The 13,919-nt window shown below is 38.7% G+C and overlaps 1 protein-coding gene across 3 annotated transcripts in view; it reads right to left on the bottom strand.

Annotated features, from left to right (window-relative positions):
* ADGRG7 (adhesion G protein-coupled receptor G7) overlaps positions 1-13,919 on the bottom strand; it is a 97,656-nt gene that overhangs the window by 29,826 nt on the left and 53,911 nt on the right. For all 3 annotated transcript variants that reach the window (XR_011387823.1, XM_002716610.5, XM_070071993.1), the window contains 3 exons: positions 13,617-13,780; positions 13,149-13,304; positions 8,971-9,083 (listed from right to left, as the gene is read on the bottom strand). Coding sequence is in view for 2 of the 3 variants with exons in the window: in XM_002716610.5 (XP_002716656.2) it covers positions 8,971-9,083; positions 13,149-13,304; positions 13,617-13,780 (433 nt within the window). In the remaining variant the exon portion in view is untranslated. The remainder of the gene's footprint in view (positions 1-8,970; positions 9,084-13,148; positions 13,305-13,616; positions 13,781-13,919) is intronic.

The raw sequence follows: 13,919 nt of genomic DNA, 5'->3' as shown, positions 1-13,919 counted from the left end.
TAAAAAGGAAAAAAAGAAAGCAAAATATTAATCATTGGTGAATTGAGGTGAAGGCTATATGGGTGTTTAGTGTTGTCCCTCAACTTTTCAAGAGGTTTCTATTTTTTAAAAGTAAAACAATAGGAGGGAGCGGCAAGATGGCAGAATAGAAAGGGAACACACTGACAGTCCAGGAAGAGACAGTTTAATAAAAGTGGAGATACTGCAGATTCAAGAGTAGGGGAAGAAACAGCAGAGGAAACTCTTCCGGAACTAGTGATTCATGGTGGACCTGCGTGGAGGGCGTGGGAGCCCACAGCTCAGGACACCAGAGGCAGAATCAACGCACCAGCACTGGAACACGAGGTGAGCTGAACCTCAATAGCCTGAGACACTGGTGGGAAAGTGGAAAGAGGAGACTAGAGGGAACGAGGCTTAAAACCCTGTGGGGAAAAGTTCACCAGGCTAACTAGAGGACAGAGGATAAAAAATAGTGACCAGTACAGACACGAGTTTCTCTCTCTCCGCTCACCTCTCAAAGGCGAGCAAGACAAACAGCAGGTGCCATTTTGGACATATATCATAAGTGGTGCAACCTCAGGACTGCACCAGCCCTCAGCCTAGCAGAAAAACCTGACTCTGCAGGCGGGGGGTGGGGGTGGGGGGGTGGGGTGAAATAACAGCAGATTAGGACCTAGTGAATGTGTGGTGCTAATGAAATGAGACTGTGAAAAAAGAGATGGTGGGTGAGAGAACACATGGAATTCATGTGAGTACTCTCCAGAGACACTGCAATTTGGTAACCTTGGCAACCCAGTGGGAGACGGCAGGAGAATTTGAGCCCACACTGAGGGAAGCACAGATTCCCTGTGTGGTCCTTGGGAAAGAGCTTCCGATCTCTGGCTCCTGTGGGTATATCATTCTCATGCTAACTACCTTCAATTCCGCTCAGCTGTACGGAATTACTTCCCTTCTGAAAGAAAGAAAGAAAGAAAGAAAGAAAGAAAGAAAGAAAGAAAGAAAGAAAGAAAGAAAGAAAAAGAGAGAGAGAGAGAAAGAGAGAAAGAGAGAGAGAGAGATAGAGAGAGAGAGAGAGATTTACCACGCCTAACCTGGGAATGTCACCTTTGGCACACCCTTAACCCTGAGGAACCAAACAGAGCTCTCAGGTCACACACATCTCAAGCCTCTAAGGCTCCATCAAAAGCAGACAGTCCACTTAATACAGTCATAGTATAACAAGAAAAAAACACCACAGCAAGGGAAGAAGAATCCAAAGATATCTCCACAATGCCAAGCAACAAATGCAGAAACCGAGGAAACAAGAACAAGGAAGACATTATGGCACCCCCAAATGAACAAGACACCCCAAGTGAAGATTATGAAGATGATGAGATGGAAGAAATGCAAGATAAGGATTTCAAAAAATTTGTGATAAAAACATTTAGAAGTTTTCAAAAACAAATGCTTGAGCTACGGAAATCCTTACTGGACAGGATAGAAAATCTCCTTTGAGAAAATGAAATATTAAGGAGGAATCAAAATGAAACACAGAAACTAGTAGAACAGGAAAGTGTGATAGTGAAGAGAAATCATAATGAAATGAAGAATTCAATAGATCAAATGACAAACACATTAGAGAGCCTTAAAAAACAGAGTCAGTAAAACAGAAGAGAGAATATCAGACTTAGAAGACAGAGCACAGGAAAGTATACAGTCAAACCAAAGAAAAGAAGAGGAAATTAGAAATCTAAAAATTATTGTTGGGAATCTCCAGGATACTATTAAAAAAACCAACATTCGGGTTCTAGGAGTTCCTGAAGGAGAGAGAAAAGATTAGAAGGACTTTTTAGTGAGATACTTGCAGAGAACTTCCTGGGTTTGGAGAAGGGCAGAGACATCCTAGTACAGGAAGCTCATAGAACCCCTAGTAAACATGACCAAAAGAGATTCTCACCACGACATATTATAATCAAGCTTACCACAGTGAAACATAAAGAAAAGATTCTAAAATGTGCAAGAGGGAAATATCAGATTACTCTCAGAGAATCTCCAATTAGACTCACAACACACTTCTTTTTATATCACTTTTTTTTTGACAGGCACAGTGGATAGTGAGAGAGACAGACAGACAGAAAGGTCTTCCTTTTGCTGTTGGTTCACCATCCAATGGCTGCCATGGCTGACGCACTGCGACCGGCACACCGCACTGATCCGAAGGCAGGAGCCAGGTGCTTCTCCTGGTCTCCAATGGGGTGCAGAGCCCAAGCAGTTGGGCCATCCTCCACTGCCTTAATGGGCCAGAGCAGAGAGCTGGCCTGGAAGAGAGGCAACCGGGACAGAATCCGGCACCCCGACCAGAACTAAAACCCAGTGTGCCGCCACCACTAGGTGGAGGATTAGCCTATTAAGCCGTGGCGCCAGCCAATAGTAGACTTCTCATCAGAAACCCTACAGGCTAGGAGGGAACGGCGAGACATAGCCCAGGTACTAGGAGAGAAAAACTGGCAGCTCAGAATATTATATCCTGCAAAGCTCTCATTTGCAAATGAAGGTGAAATAAAGACCTTTCACAGCAAACAGAAATTGAAAGAATTTGTCACCACTCATCCAGCCCTGCAAAATATGGTTAAAGATGTGTTACACACAGAAACACAAAAACACGGTCATCAGTATGAAAGCAGGTAAAGGAAGGAAACCTCACAGCAAAAGATCACAGGAAGCTCAAAGCATATATTAGAAAATATCTTTGGCAAAACGGCAGGGCAAAGTTACTACTTATCAATAGTCACATTGAACGTTAATGGACTCAACTCTCCAGTTAAAATGCACAGAATGGCTGAATGGATTAAGGAACAAAACCCATCTATTTGCTGCTTACAAGAAACACATCTTTCCAACAAAGATGCATGCAGACTGAAAGTGAAAGTCTGGAAAAAGATATTCCATGCCAACAGAAATGAAAAAAGAGCGGGCGTAGCCATCTTAATATCAGACAAAATAAACTTTAGCACAAAAGCTGTTAAGAGATACAAAGAGGGGCACTATATAATGATTAAGGGATCGATTCAACAGGAAGATATAACGATTATCAATGTATATGCACCAAAATACAGGGCACCAGTCTATTTAAAAGATCTGTTAAGGGACTTAAATGGAGACTTAGACTCCAATACAGTAGTACTGGGGGACTTCAATACTCCACTCTCAGAAATAACAGATCAACAGGACAGAAGATCAACAAGGAAGAGCAGATTTAAATGACACTATTGCCCAAATGGATCAAACAGATATCTACAGAACTTTTCATCCTACAGCTAAAGATTTTACATTCTTCTCAGCAGTGCATGGAACCTACTCTAGGATTGACCACATACTAGGCCATAAAGCAAGTCTCAGCAAATTCAAAAGAATTAGAATCATACCATGCAGCTTCTCAGACCATAGAGAAATGAAGTTGGAAATTGGAAACTCAGGAATCCCTAGAGAGTATGCAAACACATGGAGACTGAACAACATGCTCCTGAATGAACACTGGGTCATAGAAGAAATCAAAAGAGAAATCAAAAATTTTCTGAAGTAAATGAGGATAACAGCACAACATTACAAAACTTATGGGATACAGCAAAAGCAGTGTTAAGAGCAAAGTTTATAGCAATAGGTGCCTACATCAAGAAATTGGAAAGGCACCAAATAAGTGAGATTTCAATGCATCTCAAGGATCTAGAAAATCTGCAGCAAACCAGACCCAAATCTAGTAGGAGAAGAGAAATAATTAAAATCAGAGAAGAAATCAACAGGATTGAATCAAAAAAACATTATAAAAAATCAGCTAAACAAGGAGCTGGTTTTCTGAAAAAATAAACAGAATTGACACCCCATTAGCCCAACTAACTAAAAAAAAGAAGAGAAAAGACCCAAATCAATAAAATCAGAGATGAAAAAGGAAACATAACAACAGACACCACAGAAATAAAAAGAATCATCAGAAATTACTACAAGGACTTGTATGCCAGCAAACAGGGAAATCCATCAGAAATGGATAGATTCCTGGACACATGCAACCTACCTAAATTGAACCAGTAAGACATAGAAAACCTACATAGACCCATAACTGAGACAGAAATTGAAACAGTAATAAAGGCCCTCCCAACAAAGAAAAGCCCAGGACCAGATGGATTCACTGCTGAATTCTACCAGACATTTAAAGAAGAACTAACTCCATTTCTTCTCAAACTATTCAGAACAATCGAAAAAGAAGGAATCCTCCCAAAGTCTTTCTATGAAGCCAGCATCATCTTAATCCCTAAGCCAGAAAAAGATGCAGCATTGAAAGAAAATTACAGACCAATATTCCTGATGAACATAGACACAAAAATCCTCAATAAAATTCTGGCCAATAGAATGCAATAGCACATCAGAAAGATCATCCACCCAGACCATGTGGGATTTATCCCTGGTATGCAGGGATGGTTCAATGTGCACATAACAATCAATGTGATACACCACATTAACAGACTGCAGAAGAAAAACCATATGATTATCTCGATAGACGCCGAGAAAACATTTGATAAAATACAACACCCTTTCGTGATGAAAACTCTAAGCAAACTGGGTATGGAAGGAACATTCCTCAATACAATCAAAGCAATTTATGAAAACCCCATGGCCAACATCCTATTGAATGGGGAAAAGTTGGAAGCATTTCCACTGAGATCTGGTACCAGACAGGGATGCCCACTCTCACCACTGATATTCAACATAGTTCTGGACGTTTTAGCCAGAGCCATCAAGCAAGAAAAAGAAATTTAAGGGATACAAATTGGGAAGGAAGAACTCAAACTATCCCTCTTTGCAGATGATATGATTCTTTCTGTAGGGGATCCAAAGAACTCTACTAAGAGACTATTGGAACTCATAGAAGAGTTTGGCAAAGTAGCAGGATATAAAATCAGTGCACAAAAATCAACAGCCTTTGTATACACAGGCAATGCCACGGCTGAGAAAGAAGTGCTAAGATCAATCCCATTCACAATAGCTACAAAAATAATAAAATACCTTGGAATAAACTTAACCTAGGACGTTAAAGACCTCTATGATAAAAATTACAAAAATTTGAAGAAAGAAATAGAAGAGGATCCCAAAAAATGGAAAAACCTTCCATCCATGGATTGGAAGAATCAATATCATCAAAATGTCCATTCTCCCAAAAGCAATTTATAGATTCAATGCAATACCAATCAAGATACCAAAGACATTCTTCTCAGATCTGGAAAAAATGATGCTGAAATTCATATGGAGACACAGGAGATCTAAAATAGCTAAAGCAATCTTGTAGAACAAAAACAAAGCCAGAGGCATCACAATACCAGATTTCAGGACATACTACAGGGCAGTTTTTATCAAAACAGCATGGTACTGGTACAGAAACAGATGGATAGACCAATGGAACAGAATTGAAACACCAGAAATCAATCCAAACTTCTACAGCCAACTTATATTTGATCAAGGATCCAAAACCCATCCTTGGAATAAGGACAGTCTATTCATTAAATGGTGCTGGGAAAATTGGATTTCCACGTGCAGAAGGAAGACCCCTACCTTACACCTTACACAAAAATCCACTCAACATGGATTAAAGACTCAAATCTACGAATGACACCATCAAATTATTAGAGAACATTGGAGAAACTCTGCAAGATATAGGTACTGGCAAAGACTTCTTGGAAAAGACCCCTGAAGAACAGGCAGTCAAAGCCAAAATTAACATTTGGGATTGCATCAAATTGAGAAGTTTCTGTACTTCAAAAGAAACAGTCAGGAAAGTGAAGAGCAACTGACAGAATGGGAAAAAATATTTGCAAAATATGCAACAGATAAAGGGTTGATAACCAGAATCTACAAAGAAATCAAGAAACTCCACAACATCAAAACAAACAACCCACTTAAGAGATGGGCCAAGGACCTCAATAGACATTTTTCAAAAGAGGAAATCCAAATGGCCAACAGGTACATGAAAACATATTCAAGATCACTAGCAATCAGGGAAATGCAAATCAAAACCACAATGAGATTTCACCTCACCCCAGTTAGAATGGCTCACATTCAGAAATCTACCAACAATAGATGCTGGAGAGGATGTGGGGAAAAAGGGACACTAACCCACTGTTGGTGGGAATTCAAACTGGTTAAGCCACTATGGAAGTCAGCCTGGAGATTCCTCAGAAACCTGAATATAACCCTACCATTCAACCCAACCGTCCCACTCCTTGGAATTTACCCAAAGGAAATTAAATAGGCAAACAAAAAAGCTGTCTGAACCTTAATGTTTATTGCAGCTCAATTCACAATAGCTAAGACCTGGAACCAACCCAAATGCCCATCAACAGTAGACTGGATAAAGAAATTATGGGACATGTATTCTATAGAACACTACACAGCAGTCAAAAACAATGAAATACGATCATTTGCAACAAAATGGAGGAATTTGGAGAACATCATTCTGAGTGACTTAAGCCAGTCCCAAAGGGACAAATATCATATGTTCTCCCTGATCAGTGACAACTAACTGAGCACCAAAGGGGAAACCTGTTGAAGTGAAATGGACACTATGAGAAAAGGTGACTTGATCAGCCCTTGTCCTGACTGTTGATGAACAACTTAATACGTTATCCCTTTTAGTATTTTTGTGGTTATTTACTTAATACTATTGGTTGAACTCTGTAATTAACACACAATTATTCTTAGGTGTTTAAACTTAACTGAAAAGTGATCCCTGTTAAATATAAGAGTGGGAATAAGAGAGGGAAGAGATGTACAATTTGGGACATGCTCAAGCTGACTTGCCCCAAAAGGTGGAGTTATAAACGTGCCAGGGGATTCCAGTACAATCCCATCAAGGTGGCATGTACCAATGCCATCTCACTAGTCAAAGTGATTTATTTCAGTTCATAATTGATCATGATGATAGGACTAAGAGTCAAAGGGATCACACAAACAAGACTAGTGTCTGATAATACTAACTGATAGGATTGAAAAGGAGAGAACAATCCAACATGGAAAGCAGGATACACAGCAGACTCATAGAATAGCAGGTGTCCTAAATAGCACTCTGGCCTCAGAATCAGCTCTTAAGGCATTCGGATATGGCTGAAGAGCCCATGAGAGTATTTTAGGCATGGAAAGCCAAGACACTGTTGCAAAAAAAGGAGGTACCTTTCTCTAAAGGGAGGAGAGAACTCCCACTTTGACTATGGCCTTGTCTAAATAAGATCAGAATTGATGAACTCAAAAGGCTTCCATAGTCTTGGCAACTCATGACTAGTGCCTAGAGTGCTTACTGACACCATAAACAAGAGTGTCAAATTGTTAAATCAACAACAGGAGTCACTGTGTACTTACTCCTCATGTGGGATCTGTCCTTAATGTGTTGTCCATGTGAAGTAATGCCATAACTAGTACTCAAACAGTATTTTTACACTTTGTGTTTCTGTGTGGGTGCAAACTGATGAAATCTTTACTTAGTATTTACTAAATTGACCTTCTCTATATAAAGAGAATTGAAAATGAATCTTGATGTGAATGGAATGGGAGAGGGAGTGGTAGATGGGAGGGGTGCGAGTGGGAGGGAAGTTATGGGGGGGAAGCCATTGTAATCCATAAACTGTACTTTGTAAATTTATATTTACTAAATAAAAGTTAAAAAAAACAATAGGAAAAATCTTAATGGCAGGATCTTGAAAAACTCTACTTCTGAGAAAGTAGATTTAGTAAGGATAAATGATTCTGAGGAAATATGCATTTATCCTGACGCATCTTGAGTTTTTGAAGAGGCCCAAGTAGGAATCCTCAGTAAACCATTTATTCCACAGAGAATCATTTGTTATGGGCAAGTACTTCCCTTAACCCCATGGATACAGCCATGAAAGCAAAGGAAAACCAACAGGAACAACAAAATCAAAAGAGATCTTTATCCTCATAAGAGTCTTTTTTTTTTTTTTTTTTTTTTTTTTACAGGCAGAGTGGACAGTGAGAGAGAGAGACAGAGAGAAAGGTCTTCCTTTTGCCGTTGGTTCACCCTCCAATGGCCGCCGCGGCCGGCACGCTGCGGCCGGCGCACCGTGCTGATCCGATGGCAGGAGCCAGGAGCCAGGTGCTTCTCCTGGTCTCCCATGGGGTGCAGGGCCCAAGCACCTGGGCCATCCTCCACTGCACTCCCTGGCCACAGCAGAGGGCTGGCCTGGAAGAGGGGCAACCGGGACAGAATCCGGCGCCCTGACCGGGACTAGAACCCAGTGTGCCGGCGCCGCTAGGCGGAGGATTAGCCTAGTGAGCCGCGGCGCCGGCCATAAGAGTCATTCTAATGGGGAAAATAGACAGTAAGCAAATAAACTAACAAATGAACATGCTGATAGGAGATTACTGGTTGCTAAAAACGTAGCATGTGACAAAAAAGAGTAAGAAGTAAGAAACAAAACTGGACCTTGAATGAAGGGGTCAAGTTTGAGAGAGGTATGTGTTTACAGGAAATTATTTTAAACATTTTTTTCAAACTATAGAATTTAAAGGCATTAAAAAGCATCACCATTTGAAAACTTTACATTGATTTATTTAAATTATTTTCCAAAATTTGCTTTTTTGCAGTATTTCTTGCTTATACAAATTGGTAGGTAGACATGGTTCAATTCAACAATAGGGAATCCAGGTATTCATGATCTTTGGGACCACAGTAATTTTACCTGATAAACTTGTCATCACAATACCTGGCAATTTTCCTTCAAGGTATGTGCCACAATTTATAATTACACATTTATTTGTGTATAGGCCTTAGCACTTTCAAGTCTGAGTATCCCTCTCTATAAACTAAGGTTGTTGAACTAAATCTATCTTCTCTTCTAGTTCAGTGAAAGTGTGTTTTGATAGGAATATGTTCAGAGTAAGTTATATCAGGATAGCAGTTCTGCTTATGAAAAGCACCTATTTTGCACTTACCTGGTGAGAATCTGAAACACAATTGTGAGAACCAGACCAGCAATGGAGAGTGCACATCCAATATTGGATATTACATTTAGTGATTCAGGATATTGATAATCCTTTTTGAAAGTCTGAAAAATAAGTTAACACTCATTTTAAAATAATCACTCCTGAAATGTCAATCAAAGTCAACATCATAAAGAGATAGATTAGTCAAAATAACCGGAAAGTTGCTAGATATGTCTTCTTCGGTATAAAGTGTTTGATGTATTTTTAAATGAAGTAAATTAGCCCCTTATCTCTAAGCAGTTTATGTAAAGTAAAGGCCTGAGAACAGTTACCTAACTCTGTTAAGGAAAATACATATACTTTTTGACATTGTCTAAATAAAACCTATTTAGATTAGATCTAAGTTGGCTAGAGTTGCTTCATTTATCCATTATATTAAAGTGTAATTATAACACAAGAATATCTAAGCAAATTTGCTAAAGATAAAGCAGAAGTATCTTCATAGACATGGAAAGCTGTAGATATAATTGTATATAGTTTTTTAAGAAAGGAGGTCTCACTTTTATCTAACATATCTAAATCTATCCCCATATGTCAGTAACACACATAGAAAAGTATAATCCCTGTGTGCCCTTTTAGGAATCTGGAGGTTACTGGGCAGGGAGGATAGGTACAATTCTTTTTGCATATCTGTAGTTTATGATTTCTAAATTGTGAAAATTATAAAAGCAGTATTTTCTTGCTTATAAAACATGAAAGTTCTGAAGAAACATAATAAAAGGATATATTCTTTACTGCCAACTACTATACACCTTCCCTAACCTTGGGAATCCTGTCTTTTCTCTATAGGAGCTAGTTCTTTGTGTGCTTAAAAACATTATCTATACTTTGGCCGGCACCGTGGCTCACTTGGCTAATCCTCCGCCTGCAGGGCTGGCACCCTGGGTTCTAGTCCCGGTTGGGGCACTGGGTTCTGTTGCGGTGCACCCGTATGGGAGACCAGGAGGAAGCATCTGGCTCCTGGCTTCAGATCCACGCAGTGCACCGGCTGTAGCAGCCATTTGGGGGGTGAACCAACAGAAAGAAAGACCTTTCTCTGTCTCTCTCACTGTCTAAAATAAAAAAAATTTTTAAAATTTATCCATATCTCTTATATAAATATTTTGGAGTTTGTTTATTTAACAGGATTATGTTGATTACTATTTTAGTTTACCATAAACATTTTTCCACATAAGTATATTTCTATTTAGTGGACAAGCTTTCATACTTTACGCAAGGACAATATATTACTTCTGTAGGAAGGAAATAATAATAAACTTCATTTTAAAATAAAACAAACATTTCATGCTATATCTTACATGTAGATTACTCAGTAGATGTCCACAGAATCATGGACTACATAGATCTTCAAATCTTAGAAATCTACTCCCTGAGAGCCTATATGCTCTTATTTTACATATAACTCGTCAGCCCTTTAAAAAATATTTTTGTACAACCCTAAGCTAATTACAAATGTGGGTAGGTAGGCCCTGAAGTAGACTCAAATGTTAGTAAGGAGAAACAACTGAAAAGCTGACATCAACAAAGGAGAAAGAGAACTACGACAAATAGTCTGTATCATGTAATATGTGTAGCAACTTGAGCTTTCCAAAGCCAATCAACGATACTGTGACTTTAAGATATCAACAATGATGTCTTATCTTCAATATCTTCCAAATGAGAAAGATCTCTCTGTAATTAAAGTTAGAAAATAAATAATCAGAATCAGTTAAATAATAATTTGATAACCAAAATGGGAAAACTAAAGTTATCTCAAAAAAATTTGAAAATCCAAGTTCTATGCTTTGATAATATATGTTGTACCAGCAGGTTCAACTGATCTCTATTGTATGGCTACATCACACCCAGTGGAGAGTGAAAATAGATGCTTCTCTTTGGGCTATTCCAGCACTGAGAGTCCCTCCATAAAGGGAAAGCACTGTATACCTCCTCGTTTCATTGTCGATAAAAACACTTGATCAGATAAATAGCATTTTTGGTTTCACCAGAAAAAATAAGCTTTTGGAAATGGAGAACACAGAAGCTCCTCTCCTTACAGGGCCAGGAACAGAGCTTACAGATGCCTCTAGAGCTTCATGCCAGAGCAGTGTTATCAGCTACTTACACAGTGTTTCTTTGGAATTAAAGAATTAAGGAATACACAGAGGAACTATGGGGCAAATGGAATGAAATCAAAAGCTTTTCTTTCTATATCTTCTGGAAATAAAATTAACAACTCTGATGATTCTGGTAGAAAAAAGTTTTGAGTAGCTGATTTAAACAGGTATGAGCAAGTATGTACTGAGTCTGTGCCCATGACCCAGCCACAGAGCCTTACCTCTGGCTATAACAACCTGATGCTTCAGGACACGTACACATGGGCTCCCTTTCCCTTATTAAATACACAGGGCTGAACTTATCCTAAGACCATTATATGGCAAAGCTTCCATTCCACCTGCCTTAACCAGGTCTTTCCTTTTTAATCCTATCACTCTACTCTGTCTTTGTATTTGAAGTGAGTAGAGAATCAATGTAAACAAACCCAAAGTTATCTCCTATTCCCAAAGGAAATTAAATTGGCAAATAAAAGAGCTGTCTGAACCTCAATGTATATTGCAGCTCAATTCACAATAGCTAAGACCTGGAATCAACCTAAATGCCCATCAACAGTAGACTGGATAAAAAAATTATGGGATATTTACTCTATAGAATACTACACAGCAGTCAAAAAAATGAAATCCGATCATTTGCAACAAAATGGAGGAATCTGGAAAACATCATTCTAAGTGACTTAAGCCAGTCCCAAAGGGACAAATATCATATGTTCTCCCTGATCAGTGACAACTAACTGAGCACCAAAGGGGAAACCTGTTGAAGTGAAATGGACACTATGAAAAAAGGTGACTTGATCAGCCCTTGTCCTGACTGTTGATGAACAACTTAATACGTTATCCCTTTTAGTATTTTTGTGGTTGTTCTACTTAATACTATTGGTTGAACTCTGTAATTAACACACAATTATTCTTAGGTGTTTAAACTTAACTGAAAAGTGATCCCTGTTAAATATAAGAGTGGGAATAAGAGAGGGAAGAGATGTACAATTTGGGACATGCTCAAGCTGACTTGCCCCAAAAGGTGGAGTTATAAACGTGCCAGGGGATTCCAGTACAATCCCATCAAGGTGGCATGTACCAATGCCATCTCACTAGTCAAAGTGATTTATTTCAGTTCATAATTGATCATGATGATAGGACTAAGAGTCAAAGGGATCACACAAACAAGACTAGTGTCTGATAATACTAACTGATAGGATTGAAAAGGAGAGAACAATCCAACATGGAAAGCGGGATACACAGCAGACTCATAGAATGGCAGATGTCCTAAATAGCACTCTGGCCTCAGAATCAGCCCTTAAGGCATGCAGATCCAGCTAAAAAGTCCATGAGAGTATTTTAGGCATGGAAAGCCAAGACACTCTGGCAAAAGAAAAAAAAATGACCTAAATGAAAGATCTCTACTAGTAAGATCCCAGTGGAAAGAACAGGTCATCAAAGAAGGAGGTACCTTTCTCTGAAGGGAGGAGAGAACTTCCACTTTGACTATGGCCTTGTCTAAATAAGATCAGAATTGATGAACTCAAAAGGCTTCCATAGCCTTGGCAGCTCATGACAAGAGCCTCAGGTAATTACTGATGCCATAAATAAGAGTGTCAATTGTTAAATCAACAACAGGAGTCACTATGCACCTACTCCCCATGTAGGATCTCTGTCCTTAATATGTTGTACAATGTGAATTAACAGCATAACTAGTACTCAAACAGTACTTTACACTTTGTGTTTCTGTGTGGGTGCAAACTGTTGAAAACTTTACTTAGTATTTACTAAATTGACCTTCTGTATATAAAGAGAATTGAAAATGAATCTTGATGTAAATGGGGTGGGAGAGGGAGTAGGATATGGGATGGTTGTGGGTGGGAGGGAGGTTATGGGGGGAAAAAGCCACTGTAATCCAAAAGTTATACTTTGGAAATTTATATTTATTAAATAAAAGTAAAAAAAAAAAAACAACGAAGTTATCTCCTATTAGCACACAGTATAAGTGTTGTAAGGAAAATTCTTGTCTGGAAGAGTTTATTATTTATATCTTACCAACAATACTGCAAAATTGGTAGTATGGTTGCAGCGACAGTGCAGGAATCCATCAGTGGTCCTGTCTTTGTGACAGCCATATGTGTCCCAATCCTTTGTTAAAAAATTCCAATGGACACAGGCGTAGTAATGGAGTTGGAATTCTCTCTGGTTATACTGTGAATTGATAAGACAGTCACAATTACTGAATTTGTAACACTTATTTTTGTACAAAAAAAATAGGATGTGATAGACATGTGAGAAATCAGTTAAATATGTACTAAGCATTAGCGTCTTCATTATAGATAGAGAAAAGCACATAAAATTCAAATTACTTAAATTTTTACTAATAAGTTTGATAAAAGATGTGGGTGAGAAGATTTAAATGAATACTTCAAAGGTTCTTTCCAATAATAGTTCTCCCAGTTTCTCTGCTTTTGTAATTGAGAATGGCCTGGATTCTTAATTTCTGTTAATGGGAAATCTTACCTTTGGACTAAAGACCATTTCAACTGATGCACTCTGATCTTGATCATTTTCATCAGTTGTACATGAGATAATTTTTTGACTAAAATTAGATTTAGCTATAAACGTTTTTGACTGGAAAAGCTTGCTGTTTTGATACACCACAAAGCCACATGTCTGAGCATTTTCTGTGAGGAAAAAAGACACTAAAATCAGTAAATGAACCACAGAGCAGTCAACATAAAATGCTCCTTGTCGGGGCCAGCACTGTGGCATAGCAGGTAAAGTCTCCATCTGCAGTGTCAGCATCCCATATGGGCGCTGGTT

The sequence above is a fragment of the Oryctolagus cuniculus genome, chromosome 4 (assembly GCF_964237555.1).
Source record: "Oryctolagus cuniculus chromosome 4, mOryCun1.1, whole genome shotgun sequence".
Classification (NCBI taxonomy): domain Eukaryota; kingdom Metazoa; phylum Chordata; class Mammalia; order Lagomorpha; family Leporidae; genus Oryctolagus; species Oryctolagus cuniculus.
The sequence above is the reverse complement of the archived record's forward strand: the minus strand, read 5'-3'. Positions and strand labels throughout refer to the sequence as shown.